Raw genomic sequence first — 22,398 nt, forward strand, 5'->3', positions numbered from 1 at the left:
CTGTCAGGATCGTACAGAGGTGGTCTTGGTAACGTGAGAAACGCAAGATGTTAAGTCAAAGGGGCAGAGAAGAAATGGGTGTTGAGTCAGGCAATGGGATCTGAGCCTGACAGCCACTGTCACGCATTGCTTTGTGTTCCCTCTGTTGGACAGGGCTCAACTGCCCCACGCTGTGAGCAGGGCAGGGTGAAAGGGACATTCCCATGCAGGGCTGGTGGTGCCTGCAGCAGGGCAGCAGTGGTGGGGGCGAACAGCCGAGGAACCGCGGGGGCTGCACAGAGCGTGGCCGGTGTGGTTCCAGCATGCCACCACCCTCATCCCAGCTGCGAATGCCAGGCCACGGTGTCAGCAGTGCCGTGTGCCCCTTCCTGCGGTTGCCCCCACATCACCACCACCCCCGTGAGATGGCTGGGGAGGCTGGGTGGGTGCTGATCTCCAAATTGTATTGTCTGATATTAAGTTACATAGAAATTTGCACGCACCACTGCTGTTCAGTATGAAGCTATGTGCTAACTAGTGCTTAGAGCAGCTAACTAATAGCCGTACTTTGTTTGACCCAGTATTTCTTTCACTTGTTTGGCCTTACCGCACTCCTAGTCAGTTCCTAGTGTGTTTGTTTGACAGCTTTTATTTACTCCAGGACTAGGGAACAGCAGTGCGGGGATCCCTAGCTCATCTGAATACTCAGTTCCAAGTGATGTTTTCTTTTCCAACAAGAAAGCCTTTTCTTTCTAGTAAGTGACAAGACATCCATAAACACATGCAGTCCTCATGCATCTTCCTTGAAAAATCTTGCAGAAAAATTGATTTTGGGTCAGATTTTTATCAGAGTAAATACTAAGAAAATGCAATGCCTTCAATGTGTGCCCTGAAATTCTTTATTCTGAGGGAGAAGACTGCCAGCAAAATTCTGATTGTTTTGCAAATATATTCAGGATGGCAAAGATAATTTAGATGAAGACTGGTTTAGCTTTAGTGTTTCATGTTTTCAGGAGTGATGCACACAAGCACCTTGAGTGGGCTGGCCAGCAGTGCTGGCATTCAGCTGTGCTGGAAGCAGCAGCAGTTGTTGACTCGTGTTGCTCTTGAGGCTTCGGCCATGCCAATGACTTTGGTGGCTGAGTTCTCTGATGGTCCATGGGTCTCCTCACGTGGAGGTCTGCAGGAGGCTGAGGCCCTGGTCAGCTGGGGAGGCTGAGCAAGAGCACACCTCTGGCCCTGGAGGACCGGTGCGTGTACGTATGTGGGGCAGACCTGAGTGATGCCAGAGGTTAATCCACCTCAGTGTGGCTTGGGACAGACTTGCTTGGCATGTCTCAAATGCCTTTTGGTGGTTGGCTACCCTTGAGCTAGCAGCCTGCTGCTGGGAGCAAGCTTGGGGGGGGGGGGGGGGCACGGTGCAGAGGAAGTTGCTGATGCAGTTTTCTCTGACCCCAAAAGTCCTGGTGCAGGTCCCCAGGGGGAACAGAGAGAACTAACAAGAAGGGTCTAACACACAAACTTATGTGACAAATCCAGCCTGGTCACAGGAAACCCCAGGGACAGATGTGCCATGGGCTTTCCTCTTCCCTGTGTCCATCTGTCCTCACCACTAGGGAGGTTCCTCATGCCTGATACTTCTCCTGGCTTGTCATGCCATGCTGAATCTCGGTATGGGGAACACCTTGCTTGCGTCCCCCTTGCAGCAACTTTGTGCACACTGAAGACTGCTTGCTGTGTTTTCCTCAGTGTCACCTCTTCTTTCGGCTGTCGACCCCCGTTGCCTTGCCTTTCCCCATAGCTTTCCCTCTGGCTTTCCCAGAGCTGCCATTGCTCCTCTGCAGCCTCCTGTCAGCCCAATTCCTTGCTGACAGTGCAGTGCCCAGAGCAGGTGCAGGACAGCAGAGGAGTGCAGCAGCAGAATCACATTGCATGTTTTTCAGGCTGTGGCTTTGATAGCTCATAATACTGCGTTTTATGAAATGGTGTGATGTATGACTCACATTCAGCGTGTGATAGCCTCCACTTTTTTTTCCTCCTTCAAAACCCACTACATATCAAGTGTTTCCCTATCTGAATCCTTTTGCATCTGATGGCTCCTGCATAGATTTAGTACCTTCAGTTTATCAGGATCCATATAAATCCTAGCCTTGTTCTTTGCTGGACTTTGGAATATTTGGCAGGCCCTTTGTACTACCTGTAGATTTGTTAAGGATCTTCTCCAATCCATCATTCTTTTTTCTAAAGGTGACCCCAACCTAGGATAGCCTCTTCGTAACCCCTTGGAACCTCCACCCATCTGGACCATTGGCAAAGCACCAGGGCAAGTTCTCAGTCTGATCTCAGCCGTGTTTCCCAGGGCAGCTGTGGAACAGGGGGGAGAAGCCAAAGGAAAGCATCTGACTGTTTCTTGGTTGCCAGCACCTCTCACGGTCTGTCCTTGACAAATCCCTACTTACTGCTACTGCATCACTTCCTCCTGGACAAGTAAAAATATTTTGGCTTGTTTTTTTTCTTTTCTTTTTTTTTTTCCATGAACTGAAGTTACAGCATTTCTTTAGCTCTTATTTTTTTCTGCTTTTTGGCAATTTGCTATTTTCCATGCTTTTGGGACATGTTCTATATAATGTGAGCCTTCAAAGATGAGCTTAAGTGTTCTTAGATTGCTTCAATCTGTTCTTAAACTTCCTAGTAGATGTATAGTCAGGCTTATGCACATATTCTTAATTAATTTCTGCTTTTGGTTTCCAGGTGAGATCTTACCTCTCTGCCTCTGAAAAGATACACATCCTTTCACGGTTGATCTTTGTATTAAAGACTTATTTAAAGACTAACAAATATTAAGTACATTGGTCTTTTTAGTTTCATCCATTGGAAGTTTTCCATCTGCAGTTACCTAAGAGAGCACCAACAATTACCAGCAATTCCTGGGATCTTTTTTTCACTGTCAGTGTAATTACAGAATGATTTCTTGTTTTTCTTGCTTCTCTCCATAGGGACATTTCTTTTCATGCTTGTGTCTTCCGGATTTCTGTTCTTTTGTGTGTGTGATAGCAATCACTTCTGTTTCTCTCCTTTCCTACCTCTCTCCTTCTTTCCATGAACACTTACCATTTTGTGATCATTCCTACCAATGTTACCTCTGCCTTCATCTTTTCAGCCACTTGGAATCAAAGTGCTTAACAAGCCACTATATCTTTTTTCTGCATGTTCTCTATACAAATAAATTGTCACGATTATAGTCCAAGAGCTTTCTGGACAGTCAGTGTCCTGCTCCTTACCTGGGAGATCTCCAGATAAATGCCATCTCTTATTATCCCTAAGTCCCCTAATCTAGCATCAGAGGGGCATAGCAAAAGACACCATACTGGATCAGAATGGATATCTGCCAAGCCCAGTGTCTTGGCTGATGGCTGCCCATGGCATATGTTTAGAGAGCAGGACACGTGCTGAGAAAAGCGGGGATTGTCCTACGCATTCTTTGAAATACCTTCTGATTTGGTCCTGTCTGTGAGCATCTCTGAAAAAGGAAATGTGAATTGCTAATGTGTGACTGGCTGCTGTGTGGACAGAGAGTTCCGCGCAGAGTGTTGTTCAGAGAGACTTTCCATGCAGACTGCAATGAGCTCACTACTCTTCAGCTGCAAGTAAATAGAGAGAGCATCCTTTCCCAGCACCTCCCCTGAAGATTCTTGGAGCTTTGCCACCTTGAACAAATATCCTTCTGAAATTGCTAAAACTGCAGTTATTGCATCAACCACAACCTGGGGATTTTATTTCTAATATTCTTGACCTCTCCTTGGGTGGTTTAATAAAATAAATGCCTTGTCCCTATTTCTCTCTCTTTTTTTTTTTGTATTATTACTTTTAACAGTTTGAACTGATTTTTCTATTCCCAAGCCTTTTTTTTTTTTTTCTCAGCAATGTGAGTGAGATCTTTGCCCTAACTGCTAAGTCACTGGTTTATTTGTTTATTTATTTATTTATTAAATGCCTTAGACAATTTGTTTTACCTTCCTGACTTCTGAAAGGGTTACAGCCATTTGATTTGTTCTACCTGCATCAGGGATTTGAGAAGAAATTGCCACAATCTGTTTCATTCTCTCTTCTGTGTCTTGGTTTTCAGCTTGTCAGCATCTGCTGTTTTGAGTCCCCTCTGCTTCTCAGCTGTAGCATGTCTCCTTATTGCAGCAAAAATAATTCCCTGGGGGTGCTAGGGAACATGAAGGTCTGTGGTGCAAGGGCCACTTCTCTGGATTCTCCTAGGGTCTCCAGGCTGCTTCAAGTGCTTCTGCGCTGTTTGCAGCACAGCTGACAGCACCAAGCAGTACAGCAATACTGGTGCTGTGCCTGACACTCCTGGTATGACGTTTTATTTTGAGGTGGAACAGTGAAGAACTGTTAGGGGATCAATTGTGAAACAAAGTTAGGGGATCTCTTGCTCATAGTATGGTACTGTAGTCTAAGGCAAGTCCTTGTTCTGGAATAGTGGACCAGTAAGGAATTAGATGGACAGTGCTTCTTGAAGAAACATGCAATGAGAAGGACTGTGGGTCCCCAGTTGTCTGACTGAACACCTTGTGCAGGAAATATGGGGTGCTTGCAGCGGAGTTACAGACCTGCAGAATAATTAAAATTGGAAGGAACATCTGGAGGATGTCTGAAGGAACATCTGGTCAAACCCTCCCATTTAAGGAGAAAAGAAAACTCCAAAAACTTGTTGGTAAAACAGTGGGAAGGGCCTCATCTGATCCCCTGGGGATGCTCCTGCCCTTTGCCAGGGGCTCCTGGCTGTGCAGCTGAGATGGGGCTCTGGGTGCAGGAAGTCTGGTCGGGGCCAGCCCCAAGGCTGGGAACCAAGGTCAGGTCCTGAGCCGTGCCGTGGGGTGCTGGTGCCTGGTGTGCCCAGGGACCTGCCTGGCACTCCCAGCATCACTGTCTGCCAGCCTGGCTTTTCCTCCTACAGGACATGCCCTGTCCAAGAGGCTGGTGCCTGCCCTTGCCCCAAGCTCCCGTCTCACCAGTCCTTGGGGGCAGCTGTGGCAGGACCCCTCTGCAGACCTTGTTTGCACCCCGGTGCGTGTTCCTCCCCCACCTGCCTGTGGCAGAATTGTAGGACCATAGGATGGTTTGGGTTGGAAGGGACCTTAAAGATCAACTAAATTCCAACCCCACTGGCATGGGGACCCCTCTCATCAGCCCCAGCTGCCCAAAGCCCCATCCAGCTTGGCCTTGAACACTTCCAGGGATGGGGCATGTCCTTCTTGTGCTGGGGGTCCGAGAGTTGAACTCGGTGCTCCAGGTGGGGTCTCAGGAGAGCAGAGTAGAGGGGGGAAAATCCTTTCCCTGGCCCTGCTGGCTGTGCTGCTTTTGATGCAGAACTGCCGCCGGGGAGAAAAACAGTGCAATGGCAGCATTTCTTCTCAGGACAGAGTCTCTCCTTAAACATGCAAGTAACTGCTTGCACCATGAAACGTTTCTGACACATGCTGCTCCCCTCAATGTCTGCCAAACTGCATCTGAAGTAACTAGGACAAACACCTTTTAAGTTTTGATAAACTAAAAGAAAATCTGAGCAATATTCAAGTAAGATTACCTCCATGCCAGGCATGTTTGTCTCTGTAATAGCTTTTTCTGTTTGCGTTGACGTTCCCATAAGGATATATGCTGTCAATTTGGTACACCAGTGAATCTTCAGGAATATTTATTTTAGTTGGGCAAAATTAAAATGGGACTAGATGCGAGGAGCTGAGCTGCCCTGCGGAGTGCTTTCCTCTGATGGGGTGCAAGCGCCTACACTGCCTCCAGGACTAGAGGGCCAGAGGCCACCCCCGTGGCGATTGCCCTGGCTGTCATTCAGGGCCTTCTTACAAAACTCTGCAGCAGTGCAAAGAGAGTGAGTGATGCATGCAGTCCTTACAATAAATAAGACTTGCTATCTGAATAAATAGCAAAGCATTTTGATAGGCTTTCCTGCTTTCTGTTGGTTAAAACATTACATTTTATATCTGAAAACTGTGCTGCAAGATTTCTGAAGTGGCGCAGGATTTACAGGACCCTCATGTCGAGCTCTTCTGCTTCAGGTGGGCTGGAGCACCTGGCAGTGGAGGAGGGCCTTGGCGTGATGGTACTGCAAGGAGAAACAATGGGGAGTATAAAATCTGACACAGCACTTAGACGTGGCAGTGAGGTCTGGACTGTTTGACACAGTGTTTGCAAAGGTTTTGCAGCTTAAGGAGCTGAAGTCTGAATGGCTGGAGTAATCCAGGTGAGCGGTGGTGGGGACAAGGCGCTGAAGCCTGGGGTTGCCAGTATAGAAGTACTGCTGAAGCCCAGTGGTGAGGTGACTCTTCAGCAGGGCAAGGGCCTGGCGGTGCAAGCCATACACTCTGGTGCCCCAGTCTGGGAGTGCTGGGAGCTGGCTTACGCTCTGTTGGTGACCACCACCACCGGCCCCCCAGGACCACTGCCTCCAGAGCACATCCGAGGAGAGGATGCACGTTGCCCTTGTGCTGCCTGTACACAGAGTTACAGAAATAGCCACACTTCAGAAAATGTGGAATAGTGAATGACAACAGTTTTACCAGGCTCAGCATCTTGAGGAAGGCGAGACACTGAAAACACTTGCCATGCCAAATTCTGAAGGGGAATTTCAAAAAGATGACAGAAATTCACCAAAAACGCCTGAAAAATCAGAAGCAGTAGTATCCTTAAGGGCAATACAGGAGGTGCTGGAGCAATCCAGCTGGAGCTGCACAAGGCAGGATCTTTGGGAGAGGAGCTCATCAATGTGGGAATCTAGCTGCCTGCAGTAGGGCTAGGAAACTCTGTGAGAGGAAAGGGACGACTGGAAATGGGAATCTGGGTCTAGGGAAGACAGCATGACCTGCAAGCAGCAAGCAGAAGCTGTCTTCCCAAAGGAGACTTTTGTGTAGACTCTGTTCTTCACCTATGGTGAGGGTCCTGGTGCACCAGACAGGATGGAAAGCATCTCAAAGGAAAATTCCTTTACTGACCTCTCAACCCTAAATTGCCAGAAAACTAAAGATTTAGGAAGAGAAACTGTGTCATCCTGAGCAGCAAGAGTACTGTGATGGGAAAAGTCAACAAGGTTGCACAACATACTTGTTTTTAGCAGGTGGTGGCTACATGAGTGGAGAGTGGCTTAAACTGAAGGGGATTTGAGTTTCACCAGTCCAAAACATTGAAATGCGACACTATAAATAATACAGTGATGTACAAATAATGTATTAGAGTGTGTGTCCCCTCCTCAGCTTTTTGATCTTGTTGATAGTGCAGGGCTGTGAGCAGCAGGATGAGTGCAGGAGATAAAGAGCAAAGGCCAAACTGGAGATGGGGCATGGGAAATGCATCAAGAGGGTGAAGCTAAGTGGACTGCTGACTGGAGCCAGTGATCAAGGGTTGTTAGAGCTTTCATTAGGTTTCCTCTTGTATGAGGTTAATATGGAAACTAGGCACTTACAGTATGATGCAGAGCAACTTTATTCTAAGAGGTTCATCTGGATTACTACAGCCATTCAGACCTAAGAGAAAAGGAATTATCCGCATTAAAAATGAGCCATGACACGGTAGTGATATAGCAAAAAAATCACACTGCTGTTAAAGTCAGGCTGGCAGCCTTTCAATGAGGTATGGCAGCCCATCCTTGGACCTGCGATGGAGGCTTTTCCTGGCACTGACCTTGTCCTGACCCAGCTGTGGGCATGTTGGGTGACAGAGCTGCTACCTTGCAGGGACAGCGGGGAGATGCCACTGGAAGCAAGTCACTCCTGGCTTCTTCCCGGTTCCTCACTCAGGACAGCCCGAGATGTGTGGGCCCCTGCAAACCATCCATAGCTGGTCTTCGTGCCTCCCGTGCGCTGATTCTCTGCATTGCTGATCCCCAGCTTGGTTATTTTATACTGGAAGAAACTGTAAGACTTCAAAGTTTGATGAATTGTGTAGATAAATACAGGCAAATACATACTGCAAGGAAGAAATTCAGACAGCCTCTACATTTTACTGGATTTTAAATTAACTGCAGTCCCACAGGCTTCCTTGTCAGTGCTGCCATGAAAAATCACTGCTTTTTTGGTGAGGAATCACTCGTTAAAATACAGAACAAAACATCAGAATTTATAAAATGAGATAGAAAATAATGCCAATAATAAGACAACACTGTTCCGTCACTCGGTGGGGCATTGCTGTCCGGCTGCAGTGTGCAGTACTTGTAGCCCTGACCCAACAAGGGGCACCAGCAGAGCAGGGGGGAGGCAGCAGAGCTGCTGCTGCAGGGCTGCAAGTGGGCAGCCACAGGCACCGGGCAGCCGTGGGGCCACATCGTTTGCCCAGTGAGGGAGATCCCGCAGAATGGGGGAAGCAACATTTAAAGCTACCAGAGATTTTTCCTTTGCATCTAGTTAAGCCATGCAGCTCCCTCAGCTTCCTTTCTCACAATCACTTCATTGTAGTTATTGCTTGTTGTGATTTGCATCTTGTGATTTACGCTTGTCGTTTGACCGTCAGCTGATGGGTGAGGAGGATGTTTTCTTGGGGCTGGCTTAGCGCCATGGGCAGGGTCTGAGTGGAGGCACCCACACCTCTCCCACAGGCAGGCGCCTCCCATGGATGTCCTGGCTGCACCAGAGAACCACTAACATCCTTCCCGGTGCCCCAGTCTGTCATTCCCTATGATGTTGCTCTCCCAGCTGAGCTTTTCAGTCCACAGAATATTTCTGCTCAGGGCTGTCTTTCTTTCCTCTTCTAATTTTTTAAGGAGCATCTGCCTTCAGCTGCAAGGTGTCAGTGTAAGAGCTCCTGAGTCCCGACTTGCCAGTTGTGTGTTCTGCTAACAGACTCGCTAAGATTATTTTCAATACCGACTTCATTCCTCTAGCGGAAGGCTGGTGGTGTGAAGGCACCCACCCTGCAGACACAGCCCCACTGCCCTCCTCATGCCTGTGGCATGCTGCAGGTCTGCCCATGCCTCTGGGCCCATGCAGGTTTGGGGAGGGGATGTCCTCGCAAGACCCGGGACCAGTTTCAGCATCGATGTGCTTTTCTGGCAGAATGAGAGCAACCGTGTGGCCATATGGCTCAGACCAACAGGCCAGGAGCAAAGGCAGTGGCCTGAATTTGAATGAGCTCTGCGACGCTCTGCAGGCACGAGCAGCCCGCCCATCCTCGCCAGGGACTTGGAGAGCAGACAGAAATGTAAAGTTGTTTGAGCAGGTGGCCAGTGCTGTCCCAAGTGAAGGTTTACTAAGAAAGAAGCTGCTGTTGCAGTAGACAGTCAGAGGATTTGGTTTTCTTCTCTGATGCAGTGCCTTGGTGCATGCTGGGCTAGTTCCAGTGATGTATTTTCTGGATAGCAATGTGTCATGTCTCTCAACTCACAGCTATCTACATGTTCTCTGTGCATCCAGCTGCTTTTCCCAAATATGATAGTACAATAATTTTTTACAGCATCATCAAGATGCGATCTCTGAGCACTTCCCACTGGGGGAGTAAGTTAATACTCTTGACTTCAGCCCTTGAATTTCAGGACATGGCAGAATCGCTGTGTTTTGCTCCTGTCTCTGAGACCCTTGCAGTCCCAGCTGCAGGTGATGTCCCTGTACCCTGCTGTGATAACTTTCTCTCCCTCATTTTCAGCCTCTTGCTGCCTGTCTCTGTGCATTTACCTCCTGCATTGCCTGCCATCCGTAGCACTGGCTCTGTGCCAGCCCAGCACTGTGCTTTTTGGTGCTTCACCTGCGGCCACTGCCCAGTGTGCTTCTGTTAGCATAGGGCAGCAGCCTGGATGTCGCTGCAGCCAACTTGAGAGGCTTTGCCTGCTATGCAGATTCTGCCAGAAACTAACAGTCTGTTTGGCAATGTAAGGGACAGGATAGTAAGTAGAAGAGAAGATATCCCTGTGCCTTTATCAATCAGCAGCACAGTCTTGTCTGAACATTGTGAGTGCTGTCGGGCAGCCTGCTTTGAACAGAGCTGTGCAGGGTGAAGGCAGAGACAAATGCAGCAAATAAGCATTGGCTGGAGGTGCTCTCTTTGTATGCAGAGATGTTGGAAAGAATGGGATTGTCACTGCAGAGGTAGGATTAAACAAGGAGGATGTGATTTAACATCATGGTTGGTTTGGAGGAGCCATAAAATATATAGTCTGTTTTGAGCAGGGTCCCATTTGTAATCGTGCCCTCCCCACGGTGATTCACTAGCATTTCTCACAGCGTCACTGTTCCTTTAACTAACAGGTACGCATGTATTTATAGATGATAGACGAGCAGGTAGGTGGAGCAGAGGCCGGTCAATACTGAACATGGTGCCAAATGGGGATGCGTTCTTCAGCAGGGAGCACTCCCTGCTTCGCAGACACTGCAGAGCCTGGTGCCCAAGGTGTAAGGATGCTGTGCAGGACATCAGCAGGTGATTTCAGTTTTGCCAGTCCAGAGTATTTAAAACTGACACTGGCTGCAGGGCTGACTCATATCAAACAGAAGCAGAGACCAAACAGTGAAATGACAAACTGCAAAGGAAGTAATTATTGCACATCAAGTAATGAATCTGTGGAACTCCTTGTTATAGGCATGGCTTGAGCCCAGCACCCAGGAAGATGCAGAGGAGTGAGGCTTCTGGCTGACGCAGAAGCAGTGCTGCTGCAGGAGTTGCAGCAGAGGGATCACTGCTCATAGAACCATAGAAAGGTTTGGGTTGGAAGGGACCTCAAAGATCACCTAGTTCCAACCCTCCCTGCCAAGCACAGGGATGCCACCCACCAGATCAGGCTGCCCAGGGCCTCATCTGACCTGGTCTTGAACACCTCCAGGGATGGGGCATCCACAGCGTCTCTGGGCAACCCGTTCCAGTGCCTCATGTCAGGTGTTGCGGAAATTTCTAAAACGGACTAATGCCCTTGTGGGGGCAGGTTATTCCTGTCTTGCTACTATTGTCTTTTATACCTTCTGCCTTACAAATTAGCCCTGCCTCCTACTGGTGGTGGAAATTGTGCAGTCTGGACTTTGGCTCCAAATCAAAATTGCCAATTCTGGGGTTCTACCATTGCTTTGCCATGAGCTCTCTCAGTTACACAGGTGTGACAGAGGTTTTCCAGCCCTCCTCACCCCTCGGTCTGTGATCACGCTGATGTGGGGCCACGTGGGAGTGCTGCCGCTCCTGGGGAAGCACATGCTCTGTCAAGACAGCCTTTCAGCAGGCTCAGGGCTGAGCCCTCCTCAAGCTCTGTGCAGCAGCATGAGACATCAAGCCCTGCTGCCTGCCAGCAAATGCTGCTCTGCTCTTGTGCAAGCACAGCCAGCTGCAGGGTGGTGACTTATGCTACAGCAGGCAAAGATGGGTCCAGCATGCTGGACCAAACTGGCATGTACCAAAGTTGACAAAGTGTCTGCACACACACCATTCCTACTTTGCTTCATCTGCTATTGCAGGAGTGGTGCTCACCTTCAGCACAACTGTCCATGTCACCAAAGTCTCAGACTTTGGCAGTCTTTTTTTTTCAGAAAACGGATGCAGGTGCTGGGGATTTCAGAGTGCAGAAGGGACTGTAATCATCCAGGCACCAGATACCATGGGTGCAAGCAGCCTGCATCCTACACACCATGCACATGAGTGCAAGGCCAGAAGAGGAGGGAGCAGTGCTCATGGCACCCCATTCAGTGGGTATTTTGGACTCAAGACAGCTTTTGATTTTACCTGAAGATGGCCAGCTTTGACATGTATGTTAAATCCGAAAGGCTGGTTCCTAATCCCAGTTTTCACGTGCTTCTGCCAAGCAAGTGTCCTAATGCAAGGCCAGAATGGTTAAACACCTCCTTCTCTGTGGGCTCATTTGAGCATCATTATTCTTGTCTGCCTGCCTAGAGAGGCTCCAGTTTGGCAGGAAGGACAGTGTGAGCTCTTGGACAACGTGCTGCTTGTGAGGGTTGTTCGGCTGTTCCTCCTGGATGCAAGGCTGCAGCACACGTGGCCACCACCCTCTGCCCCAGCCAGGGCAGGGCATAGGTGCTGGCATCCCTGCACCTGCAGCTGGCATCCCTGTGCCTGTTCCTCCAAGGTGTCTGCATGGGAAATGCAGCCAGGTGGGCTCTCAGGAGGGGGCCACCACACACTGGACGCAGGTTCAGAGGTGCCCCAGTCATGAGGCTGGACTTTAACCCAAAATATCTGATATTTTAAGGCTTTTATGTCTTGGTTTAATGTTTAAGTAGCTCATAACCAGCATGCAGAAGTCTCACTGTAAGACTGCCAAACGCATTCAGGACCCCCAGACTTTTCTGGTGTAAGCCATTTGGAGTGACCCTGGGCTGAAGCAATCAATGTATTATCATTGCCATTTCAATGATGTCGTATTTATTACACATTTTTTATAGGGCTCCCTAGCTATGGTATCTGCACCCCAAATAAGACCACACTTTATGGCTTGCATGAAAATGCTGTTATTGCCTGGAATTCAGCATCACTGACAATGGGTAGCAATCTCAGCTGTTGTAAAATGGTTTTGTTTCCTGTTTATGGAGCTATTACTTTATGGTGGGTAGAAAGCTCACCAGTGGCATTTACTGAGCTAGACTGCTTGTAGTAAAAATGTTTTTAGCTGTTTTTAATCTTTTGGTTGAAATATCTTCTAATCTGAAATTTCTCAGGTTTTTCATTGCTTCTGGTTCAGTTTCAGTTAAAATGGACCAGAATTTTTGAAATGAGGAAAGGTGAAGGAAAAGTGGTTGCAATATATTCTTTGAGTGGACATGATGCTTGTAAAAAAATAGTGATAGAAAGCTAGTATTTTACATGGGTGTTAGCAGTGAAGCAAAAAGGTGACAGTTAGTACTTCAAAATGAATTCTGATTTTGCATGCTACTAGGGATTAGAAAAATCAGGTTTTGTATTTGTGTATTTTTTTTTTATAAATGACAGTCTACTAAATCAGAGTACCATAAACACTGCCATGGTGTAGGGCATAGCTCTACAGAGAGATTTACCTTGGCTTCAGTTCCCCTTTACTTCAGACACTTACTGATTGTTGCTCCAACAAAACTGCATGGAAGCCTAACAGAGTGTGCAGATTAGAAAGCCAGCTGTGGGTCCTCATCTGCCAGATGTGGCATGAGATGGTGATGTACATTCATGCCTTTGACCACACTAAGCATTTGAACTGACAGTGACAGTTCTTGCTTGGAATCCTGAAACAGACCCTAAAATTCACAGCCCAGATAAATATCTGCATTTTAGTGCAGGGTGGGGAGCCCTTTCCTGCAGTGGCTCGCTCACACTCTTCCTAGCACAGCCATGTCTGTAAGTGTGGAGGGGGTGACAGATGGGCTGTGAGATGGTTTGGTGAGCACTGTAGAGGCCATCTCAGGTGCTCAGGTGTTCCTTGCTGGAAGCATGATCTGCTCTCCTGGGGGAACACCACAGAGCCAGCCCTGGTGAAGCTCCAGCTCAGGCAAGCAGCAGAGGTGTGCTGTGCTCTTCTCTCCACCCCAGAACTTGCCTGGGATCCCCAGGGCTGGGACAAGGCAGCTGCAGGGTGTGTGGACATAGAGACGCTTCTTATGCCTTTGCAGGTATCAGGACAGGTTTTGTAGAAGTTGTCAAATTTGGCTTGCTTTCAACTTTGAGTACTGTTCATTTAGGATGTTGCTGTTGTCCACATGAGTGCTCTTCACAACAGTGAGGGTGAGAGCTGTGCATAAACCCAGCATGGAGCTGAGCATTTGCCTTGCAAACAGCATAAATTGCAGCAAAAACTTGAGGTCGTGACCATGTCTTGTTCCCACCTCCATGTTGCAGAGCTCCATGCAGGAGGCCCGCAGTTGTTCCGTGCCCCAACTGAGAAGCAGAAAGGTCTGGTGGTGGTGGACAGCATTGCCATTTGAGATGAGGCTTGCCCAGAAGTGCAATCAGATGTTTATGCTCTATGTGTGAGACTCTTTCCTCCTCCTGCCTTATTCTGCCAGAGCTTTCACACCTCCTTTAATTTTGTGCTCCAGGGTCACTGGAGCAAAGTGACTCATCCGCGGTCGGAACCCCTAGCACCATGCTGGTTTTCTGTACAAAGCCTTTCCTAACAAATACAGCAGGCACAGAGGTGCCTGCCCTCTTCATTGCAAGCCATCACCTTCTCAGACTATTTGGGATTCCCATAACTGTTCAATTACTCTTGTACCTGTTGGGAAAATGTTTCTGGCATCATTTGTGCCTGTGGGCAGTTTTGGGACCCACGCTGGCTGCTTCAGTGCTGTGGGTGTTCCCAAAGCAGGTTGTTTGGTTGCCCATATCAATTTTTCCCTCCTTGAACGAAAGGCAATAGACTTGTCACTCCCAAAGTAATATGGTATCCTCTGACTTGAAAAAAATCATTAAAAGTAAGTGCTACTTCTACACTGCTGTCGTTTCTACAGCTCCTGTAGAAAACTGAGTTGAAGATTATGCAGTGTCCTGTCTGAATGCAATAAATGCTCTAGGTTTCACTGCCTTTCATATGTTGATTTCCATAGTTGCATCTCCATTAGCCAGTCAACCTTTGTATTAAGTTTTTATCAAACACCAAGGCCAAGTATTAAATTAATTTTTAGACTATCTATATACCACTCTCACACATAGCACTCTGCTACTGTTGTGTGTGTTCCTGTAGGCCTGAAGAGCTTTCCCTTGTTTGCTTTAATGTCCTTTGCAAGGTTTACCTCAGACTGACTGTTGTGGTTATATGGTCCTGGTCTTTTCACTGCCTTCTCACACAGAAGCCTTTCCAGAATTTTAGTTGCTTATGTCTGAACCCTCCTGTTCCCATCTTGTTGCATGTATTGAGCTGAACTCCCCTCTTAGCAGTGAGTTACACACAGGGGTGCACTGAGCTCTCAGGCTCTCAGACTACTGTCATCCAGCAAGAAGGAAGCTGCAGGTGAATACATCCCATCAGTTTAGGAATGCCTTCTTTAGGCACAGACCAAATTCCGTCTACATGAAGTTGGGAGGACACTTCCCTCATGGATGACACAGCTGATGTCTTGTTCTGTTTTCCTGGAAGCTGTTAGCAGTTGCTGATGCTGGTCACTCTCAGGATCTGAAGGACTGCAAAGCTGTTGGGGAGTGGAAGCTTGAGCTTCTGTCTTTGAACAACTGAGTGGGCAGTGAAATGATTTTACGTACAGAGGGATTGCTTGAGTCTTGTGTTGAGAATGAGAAATGGCTCTGAAATTTCCTAAATTAGAATGAAGACTCTATGTTAAAATATGCTGACACTTCAGACTGGATGCCTGGCTCACTGGAGGATCTGCTGGATTTCCATCTGGGTGGTCAGGAATAGAGCTGTGTTTGGCACAGATTGCAGAGAAGTTGTGACATGGAGCTCAGGACTGGCAGCAATGGTCGTGGGAGAAGACTCTGCTGTCCACACAGTTCAGAAAAACGAGCTGTCATCATTCACAGCATTCATAGCAAAACCCAGCACTGACCCTCCTGAATATGATCCATGCCTGCAAAATCCAGGAATGCCTTGGAAGGGAACAGCAAGCATGAGCTGCATGGCTTCTACACAGTGCACTAGTTGAGCATTGTTGACTTTTGTATCCTGATGCACAGTTCATATTTTCAAGAGGAATTTTGAGACTCATTGAAAGGGACTTCAAGGCATTTGAAACCTCTGGCAGAAATCTGAAAGGTGATTTAGACAAGGACTGTGAGTGTCTCCATGGGGGAGATGATTTTGAAAACTGAACTTTTATGAATTTGGCAATGACCACATAACACAAGACATTGAATGTAAGATGAATGCAGAAAAATTCAAATGAGATTTGGGGTTTCTGTTTTTTAAAGTGAGGGTAATTAAGAGTTTAAGTGAATTATCATGCCATCTTTAAACTGAGACTGGGTACCAATTTAAGTGACCTGTTCTAGTCCTGCTGTGTGGTGGAGGGCTATCGCAGGGATGTCGGGGTCAATGATCTAACCAGGGCAAGGCAGGAGATTGTTACTGAGGTCTGTGGTCTGTGTTAGGGGAAGGTTAGACTGGGTAAGTGCAGTAACCTTACCTGAAATTTAGGAGACATTTTTAGCCTTGATCTCCACTTATGCTCTCTCCTTCCTCTGGCATCAGAGGCTACCAGTGCCCTGGAAGCCCTGTTACTGAAACACATGCTTGTGAGAAGAGACTTCCCAGTGTGGGCCTGGGATTTTGCTTGCCCCATTGGTCGGCATCCTGTCTTCTCTTATAGATCATGTCACCACTAAAGCTCACTGTTCTCAGTTTTATCAAGCTTCTCTCAGTTACTATCATCTTTGCTTGGTCTCCAAGGTGTCCTGATAGACGTCTTTCATCCTTTGCTAGCAAGGTGGCAGGCATCCACAATGAAAGCAGCTGAGATAAGTGTCATCCCAGATAACTAATGATAGGACTCAAGGAAATGGCCACAAGTTGCGCCTAGGGAGATTTAGATTAGATATTAAGCCAAACTTTTTCTTTGAAGGAGTGGTCAGGCACTGGAACAGCCTGCCCAGGGTGGTGGTGGAGTCGCCGTCCCTCGCGGTGTTCAAGAAGTGCCTGGAAGCCATCGTGCAGCAGGCAGGCTATGACTTGGTTGCCATCATGGAAATGTGGTGGAACCACTCTCATGACTGGAGTGCTGCAATGTCTTGCTATATGCTCTTCAGAAGGGATGGGCAGCACAGAAGGAGTGGTGGTGTGACTCTCTATATTAGTGTTTTGATGTGGAACTTGAGGCTGGGAATGATAAGGTTGAGTCCCTATGGGTTAGGATCAGCGGGAAGGCCAACAAGGCAAGCATCCTGGTGGGGGTCTGTTATAGACCGCCAGGATGAGGAGACGGATGAGGAGTTCTACAGGCAGCTGGCAGAAGTTGCGAAATTGTCAGCGCTTGTTCTCACGGGGGACTTCAACTTCCCAGACATATCCTGGAAGCACAACACAGCCCAGAGAAAGCAGTCTAGGAGGTTTCTGGAGAGCGTGGAAGGTTGCTTCCTGATGCAGCTGGTTAGTGAGCCTACCAGGGGAGGTGCCCTGCCAGACCTTCTGTTCACAAACAGAGAAGGACTGGTGGGAGATGTGGTGGTCAGGAGCTGTCATGGATAGAGTGACCACGAAATAGTAGAGTCCTCTATTCTTGGTGAAGTCAGGAAGGGGCTCAGTAAAACTGCTGTCTTGGACTTCCGGAGGGCTGACTTTGAGCTGTTCGGGACACTGGTTGGCAGAGTCTCTTCGGAGGTGGTTCTGAAGGACAGAGGAGTCCAGGAAGGCTGGGCACTCTTCAAGAAGGAAATCTTAATGGCTCAGGAGTGGTCTGTCCTCACGTGCCCAAAGACAAGCTGGCGTGGAAGACCGGCCTGGCTGAACAGAGAGTTGTGGCTCGATCTTAGGAGAAAAAAGAGGGTTTATAATCTTCGGAAAAGAGGGCGGGCCACTCAGGAGGACTATAAGGATGTTGTGAGGCTGTGCAGGGACAAAATTAGAAAGGCCAAAGCTCATCTGGAGCTCAATCTGGCTACTGCCATTAAAGATAACAAAAAATGTTTTTATAAATAACATCAACACAAAAAGGAGGACTAAGGACAATCTCCATCCTTTACTGGATGCGGGGGGAAACTTAGTTACAAGAGATGAGGAAAAGGCTGAGGTGCTTAATGCCTTCTTTGCCTCAGTCTTTAGCGGCAAAACCAGTTGTTCTCTGGATACCCAGTACCCTGAGCTGGTGGAAGAGGATGGGGAGCAGAATGTGGCCCTCATAATCCACGAGGAAATGGTTGGCGGCCTGCTACAGCACTTGGATGTACGCGACTTGATGGGGCTGGATGGGATCCACCCAAGGGTACTGAGAGAACTGGCGGAGGAGCTGGCCAAGCTGCTTTCCATCATTTATTGACAGTCCTGGCTATCAGGGGAGGTCCCAGTCGACTGGCAGCTAGCAAATGTGATGCCCATCTACAAGAAGGGCCGGAGGGTAGACCCGGGGAACTATAGGCCTGTTAGTTTGACGTCAGTGCCAGGGAAGCTCATGGAGCAGATTATCTTGAGTGTCATCATGTGGCACTTACAGGGCAACCAGGTGATCAGGCCCAGTCAGCATGGGTTTATGGAAGGCAGGTCCTGCTTGACGAACCTGATCTCCTTCTATGACAACGTGACACGCTTAGTGGATGAGGGAAAGGCTGTGGATGTGACCTACCTTGATTTCAGTAAGGCTTTTGACACCGTTTCCCACAACATTCTCCTCAAGAAACTGGCTGCTCATGGCTTGGACTGGCGTACGCTTCGTTGGGTTAAAAACTGGCTGGATGGCCGGGCCCAAAGAGTTGTGGTGAATGGAGTCAAATCCAGTTGGAGGCCGGCCACTAGTGGCATCCCCCAGGGCTCAGTACTGGGGCCAGTCCTCTTTAATATCTTTATCGATGATCTGGATGAGGGGATGGAGTGCACCCTCAGTAAGTTTGCAGACGACACCAAATTAGGTGCGTGTGTCGATCTGCTCGAGGGTAGGAAGGCTCTGCAGAAGGATCTGGATAGGCTGGACCGATGGGCTGGGGCCAACTGTATGAAGTTCAACAAGGCCAAGTGCCGGGTCCTGCACCTGGGGCACAACAACCCCAAGCAGCGCTACAGGCTGGGAGATGAGTGGTTGGAAAGCTGCCTGGTAGAGAAGGACCTGGGAATATTGGTTGACAGTCGGCTGAATATGAGCCAGCAGTGTGCTCAGGCGGCCAAGAAGGCCAACAGCATCCTGGCTTGTATAAGAAGCAGTGTGGCCAGCAGGTCTAGGGAAGTGATTGTCCCCCTGTACTCGGCTCTGGTGAGGCCGCACCTCGAGTGCTGTGTTCAGTTTTGGGCCCCTCGCTACAAGAAGGACATGGGGGTGCTCGAGAAAGTCCAGAGAAGGGCAACGAAGCTGGTGAGGGGTCTGGAGAACAAGTCTTACGAGGAGCAGCTGAGGGAGCTGGGATTGTTCAGCCTCAAGAAGAGGAGGCTCAGGGGCGACCTTATCACTCTCTATAGGTACCTTAAAGGAGGCTGTAGAGAGGTGAGGGTTGGTCTACTCTCCCACATGCCTGGTGACAGGACGAGGAGGAATGGGCTAAAGTTGTGCCAGGGGAGATTTAGGTTGGATATTAGGAAAAACTTCTTTACCGAAAGGGTTGTTGGGCATTGGAATGGGTTGCCCAGGGAAGTGGTTGAGTCCCCATCCCTGGAGGTCTTTAAAAGACATTTAGATGTTGAGCTTAGTGATACAGTTTAGTGCAGGACTTGTTAGTGTTAGGTCAGAGGTTGGACTCGGTGATCTTGGAGGTCTCTTCCAACCTAGACGATTCTGTGATTCTGTGATTCTGTGATAAGGTGCTACAAGATACGATTTAGTAGCTTAGTGGGTAGTATTGGTGATAGGAGGACGGTTGGACTAGATGATCTTGTAGGTCCTTTCCAACCTTGTGGTTCTATGATTCTATGATCCAGCAGAAGAGCATGTGGGCATGGTTTTACAGGGCTTCTGCTGTTTTCATAGTATGACATGAGGAGGGACAAGGTTGCCCAAGAACTTCAAGCCAGCATTACTCTGGGTGAAACAATGATGCCCAGGACCTCAGTGGTGACATTCTCACCACGCTGCCCATGGTGTGCAAGAGGCCAAAGGCAGGTCTGGTGTCTGGTGCACAGATTGTGGTTGTGCAGAGAGGGGGATTTGGGAATGGGGAGAGCCACTAGGAGCAGGAGGCACCCGGACAGGAGGGAGAGAGTCAGCCAGCTTGTACCAAGATCTGACAGGTCATGAAGGGGTATTTAAACTAGAACATAAAGGAAAGCCTTTTGTCAGTTTAAATGTGGTGTGAAACTTGTCATTGCAAACTGCTGTTTTGCCAGAGTACTGTGATTACCAATGTGATGCCCATCCACCAGAAGGGCTAGAGGGGCTCAAGGGAGCTGTGGAAATCCTTTATATGATGGTAGTGTCTGCAGTTAATAAAGGATAACATCATTGAACATGTGGAGTAGTACAACCTACTGGGAAGAAACCAAGAGCTTTTGTGAAGAGAAACTTACCTTGCTGACCTGATATAGGAGCTGTACAACATGTTGACAAGCCTCTGGGTGGAGGCAAGGAGGTGAACAAAATACATTTGGATTTTCTGAAAACCTTTAGATGAGGTTTCATATCAAGGCAGTTGAAACTAAGAATTGGATAAAATATTTCCTTACGTCTTGAAGGCTTGTAAATGGAGGAAGCAAAAGTTGGGACTTATATGTCACTTTTCAGGATGGCAAACCATCAGCAGTGGGGTACCTGGAGATACTGTTGAAACTGCTTCATCCTCTGTTTTCCTCAATGAGCTAGAGAAGGAAGTGTGCAGTGAAACCTCCAAGTCTGTGGATAAGATGAGGTCTTTTGAGTATCCAAATGATGCAACAGTTCTGGTGACTGCCAGGAAGACTCCCAGGCTGACTGTGCATCTAAAAGTATTAAAAGTACTCTACAGTCAGCTACATAATGCTGAATGTGGAGCTGGTGGGTACAGCTCCAGAAAGGTTTTGGAGCTGATGCTGTTAGCTCTCAGAATCATGGGCATGGTGCACAACAGCAGCCAAAACAAGCAAACAAACAAACAACAAACAAACAAACAAACAAACAAAAAACACTAACCAACAAAATACATCAGAATAGAGATGGAAAGAAGGCAGGCAATGTCATTCGGGGCTATGCTGGTCCTGCACATGCAAGCCTTCAGAGCTGTGTGTGGTTCTGGATCAGCATCTCAAGGGGGGAAGTGGTGGAGCTAGAGAAGGTCTGGGGAAGGACAGCTAAAATAGGGATGGAGCAGCTGCCCTACAGTGAGAGACTGAGAATGTTGGGACTCTCCAGCCTGGAGAGGAGAAGGCTCAGAGAGACACATGGCCAAGGCTTACAAAGCCACCCAAGGCAGTGGATACAGTAAATGCAGATCTGCTCTTTACCAAATGGTGCAGCATTAGAAGGAGAGGGCTCACAATGAAACTAGTGGCAGATCAGATACAGACAAAGCAAGTCTTCTTTACACAACAGACAAATTGTCTTCCAGATTCATGGCATGGCAGGCCATGGAGGTAGACATTCCTGTCAGATTCAGAAAGAGTAGATGAAGACCTGGAGAGCAGATCCATGCACAGATACTAACAGGACTGAGCAGGATCATTTCTGTTAACGTCCCCAAAACAATGATGTTGGATGCAGGAAGGCACAAGTGAATGGCTGGGCACACATGCTCTCCTTAAGAGCACCTTCTAATGCTCCTGTCAGAGACAGAAAACTGTGCTAACAGACCATTAACCTGTACCTGTGAAATATTTCTTGTGTTTCATTTGTTAATTACCTTACAATGAGACTTCTACTGTTGTGTTGTACTTTTTTGATCTGAAGTTTGTGTAGAGTCTTTCAGGTCCCACCCTAGATGTTCAGTGTAATGGAAGGCTTTTGACTTTTAGAATCTGCTGGAAGTTGTAAGCAACGTCTGATTGCATTAGATGTGTCATTTGTAAGATCCATTTAGGTTAGATATGAATCCCATCCTCGGGCCTTGTCTCCCGTGGTGTTAGCACTGACAGCTTTACTCCAGTGTTGCTGTTGTGTTTCTGCATTTGGGAACCCTGCCTGGGGCAATGCACCCATCGATATTTTGTTTGTGCTGACAGAGCTGCTGCTTGCTTTGCTGAGGCTAAATCTGTGACTTTGGTTAAGTGGAACTTCTCAAACCATATCCCTGAAGTTTTCTCTCCCTTGTCTCACGTGTGACAGTTCAGAGGATACCATAAAGAGGAAGATTAGCTCTGAACAGGCTGTCTAGGTCCTGATACAGACCACACTCGTGGAGTACTTGGGCACTTCTGTTGCACTCGCTCTGACTTACATGTCTCAGTGCTCAGCGGGAATGAAATGTTTGAGCCTGGCTGAGAAAAACCCCCTGAAAAGCTGCCAGTTTCAGGGGTCTTTGAACAAGTTGGAAATTGAGGCATGTCTTGGTGAGTGTCAGTAAAGTGCTGTACCAGCCAGCCTGCCCATTTTCTGGGCTCCCAGCAAGTTCTATTTCTCAGCTGAAGTGTGCCAAGGGCAGGGGTTGGATGGATCAATGTTGGACATCCCTTTCCTAACCCGTCTCTAAGAGGCTGGAGGTATCCTGAAGCTCAGGATAACTGAGGACATGTTCCTCCATGCAAGCTGAGACTCACAGCAAAGGACAGTTATCTCTCCTGTTCAGGTCCTGTCTGTCTTGGCTTGCAGCTTGAGGTAACAGTGACAATTCAGAAGTCAGTTTGTCCTGCAGAGCTCTTGCATAATGTAGCTCAGGTTTCACTGAGGGCCTGAAAACAGCATGTTCAATGCACAATCCAAAGACCATCTCTATAAATGCTGCTGTGCTCCTCTCCCACAG

The 22,398-nt window shown here is 48.0% G+C and overlaps 1 protein-coding gene across 1 annotated transcript in view; it reads left to right on the top strand.

Annotated features, from left to right (window-relative positions):
- Window positions 1-22,398, top strand: part of SHANK3 (SH3 and multiple ankyrin repeat domains 3) — a 385,179-nt gene that overhangs the window by 140,097 nt on the left and 222,684 nt on the right. Inside the window, exon 13 of the mRNA XM_040544765.1 lies at window positions 17,707-17,723. Within this exon, the coding sequence (XP_040400699.1) occupies window positions 17,707-17,723 (17 nt within the window). The remainder of the gene's footprint in view (window positions 1-17,706; window positions 17,724-22,398) is intronic.

This window comes from Cygnus olor, chromosome 1, assembly GCF_009769625.2.
Source record: "Cygnus olor isolate bCygOlo1 chromosome 1, bCygOlo1.pri.v2, whole genome shotgun sequence".
In the NCBI taxonomy this organism is placed as follows: domain Eukaryota; kingdom Metazoa; phylum Chordata; class Aves; order Anseriformes; family Anatidae; genus Cygnus; species Cygnus olor.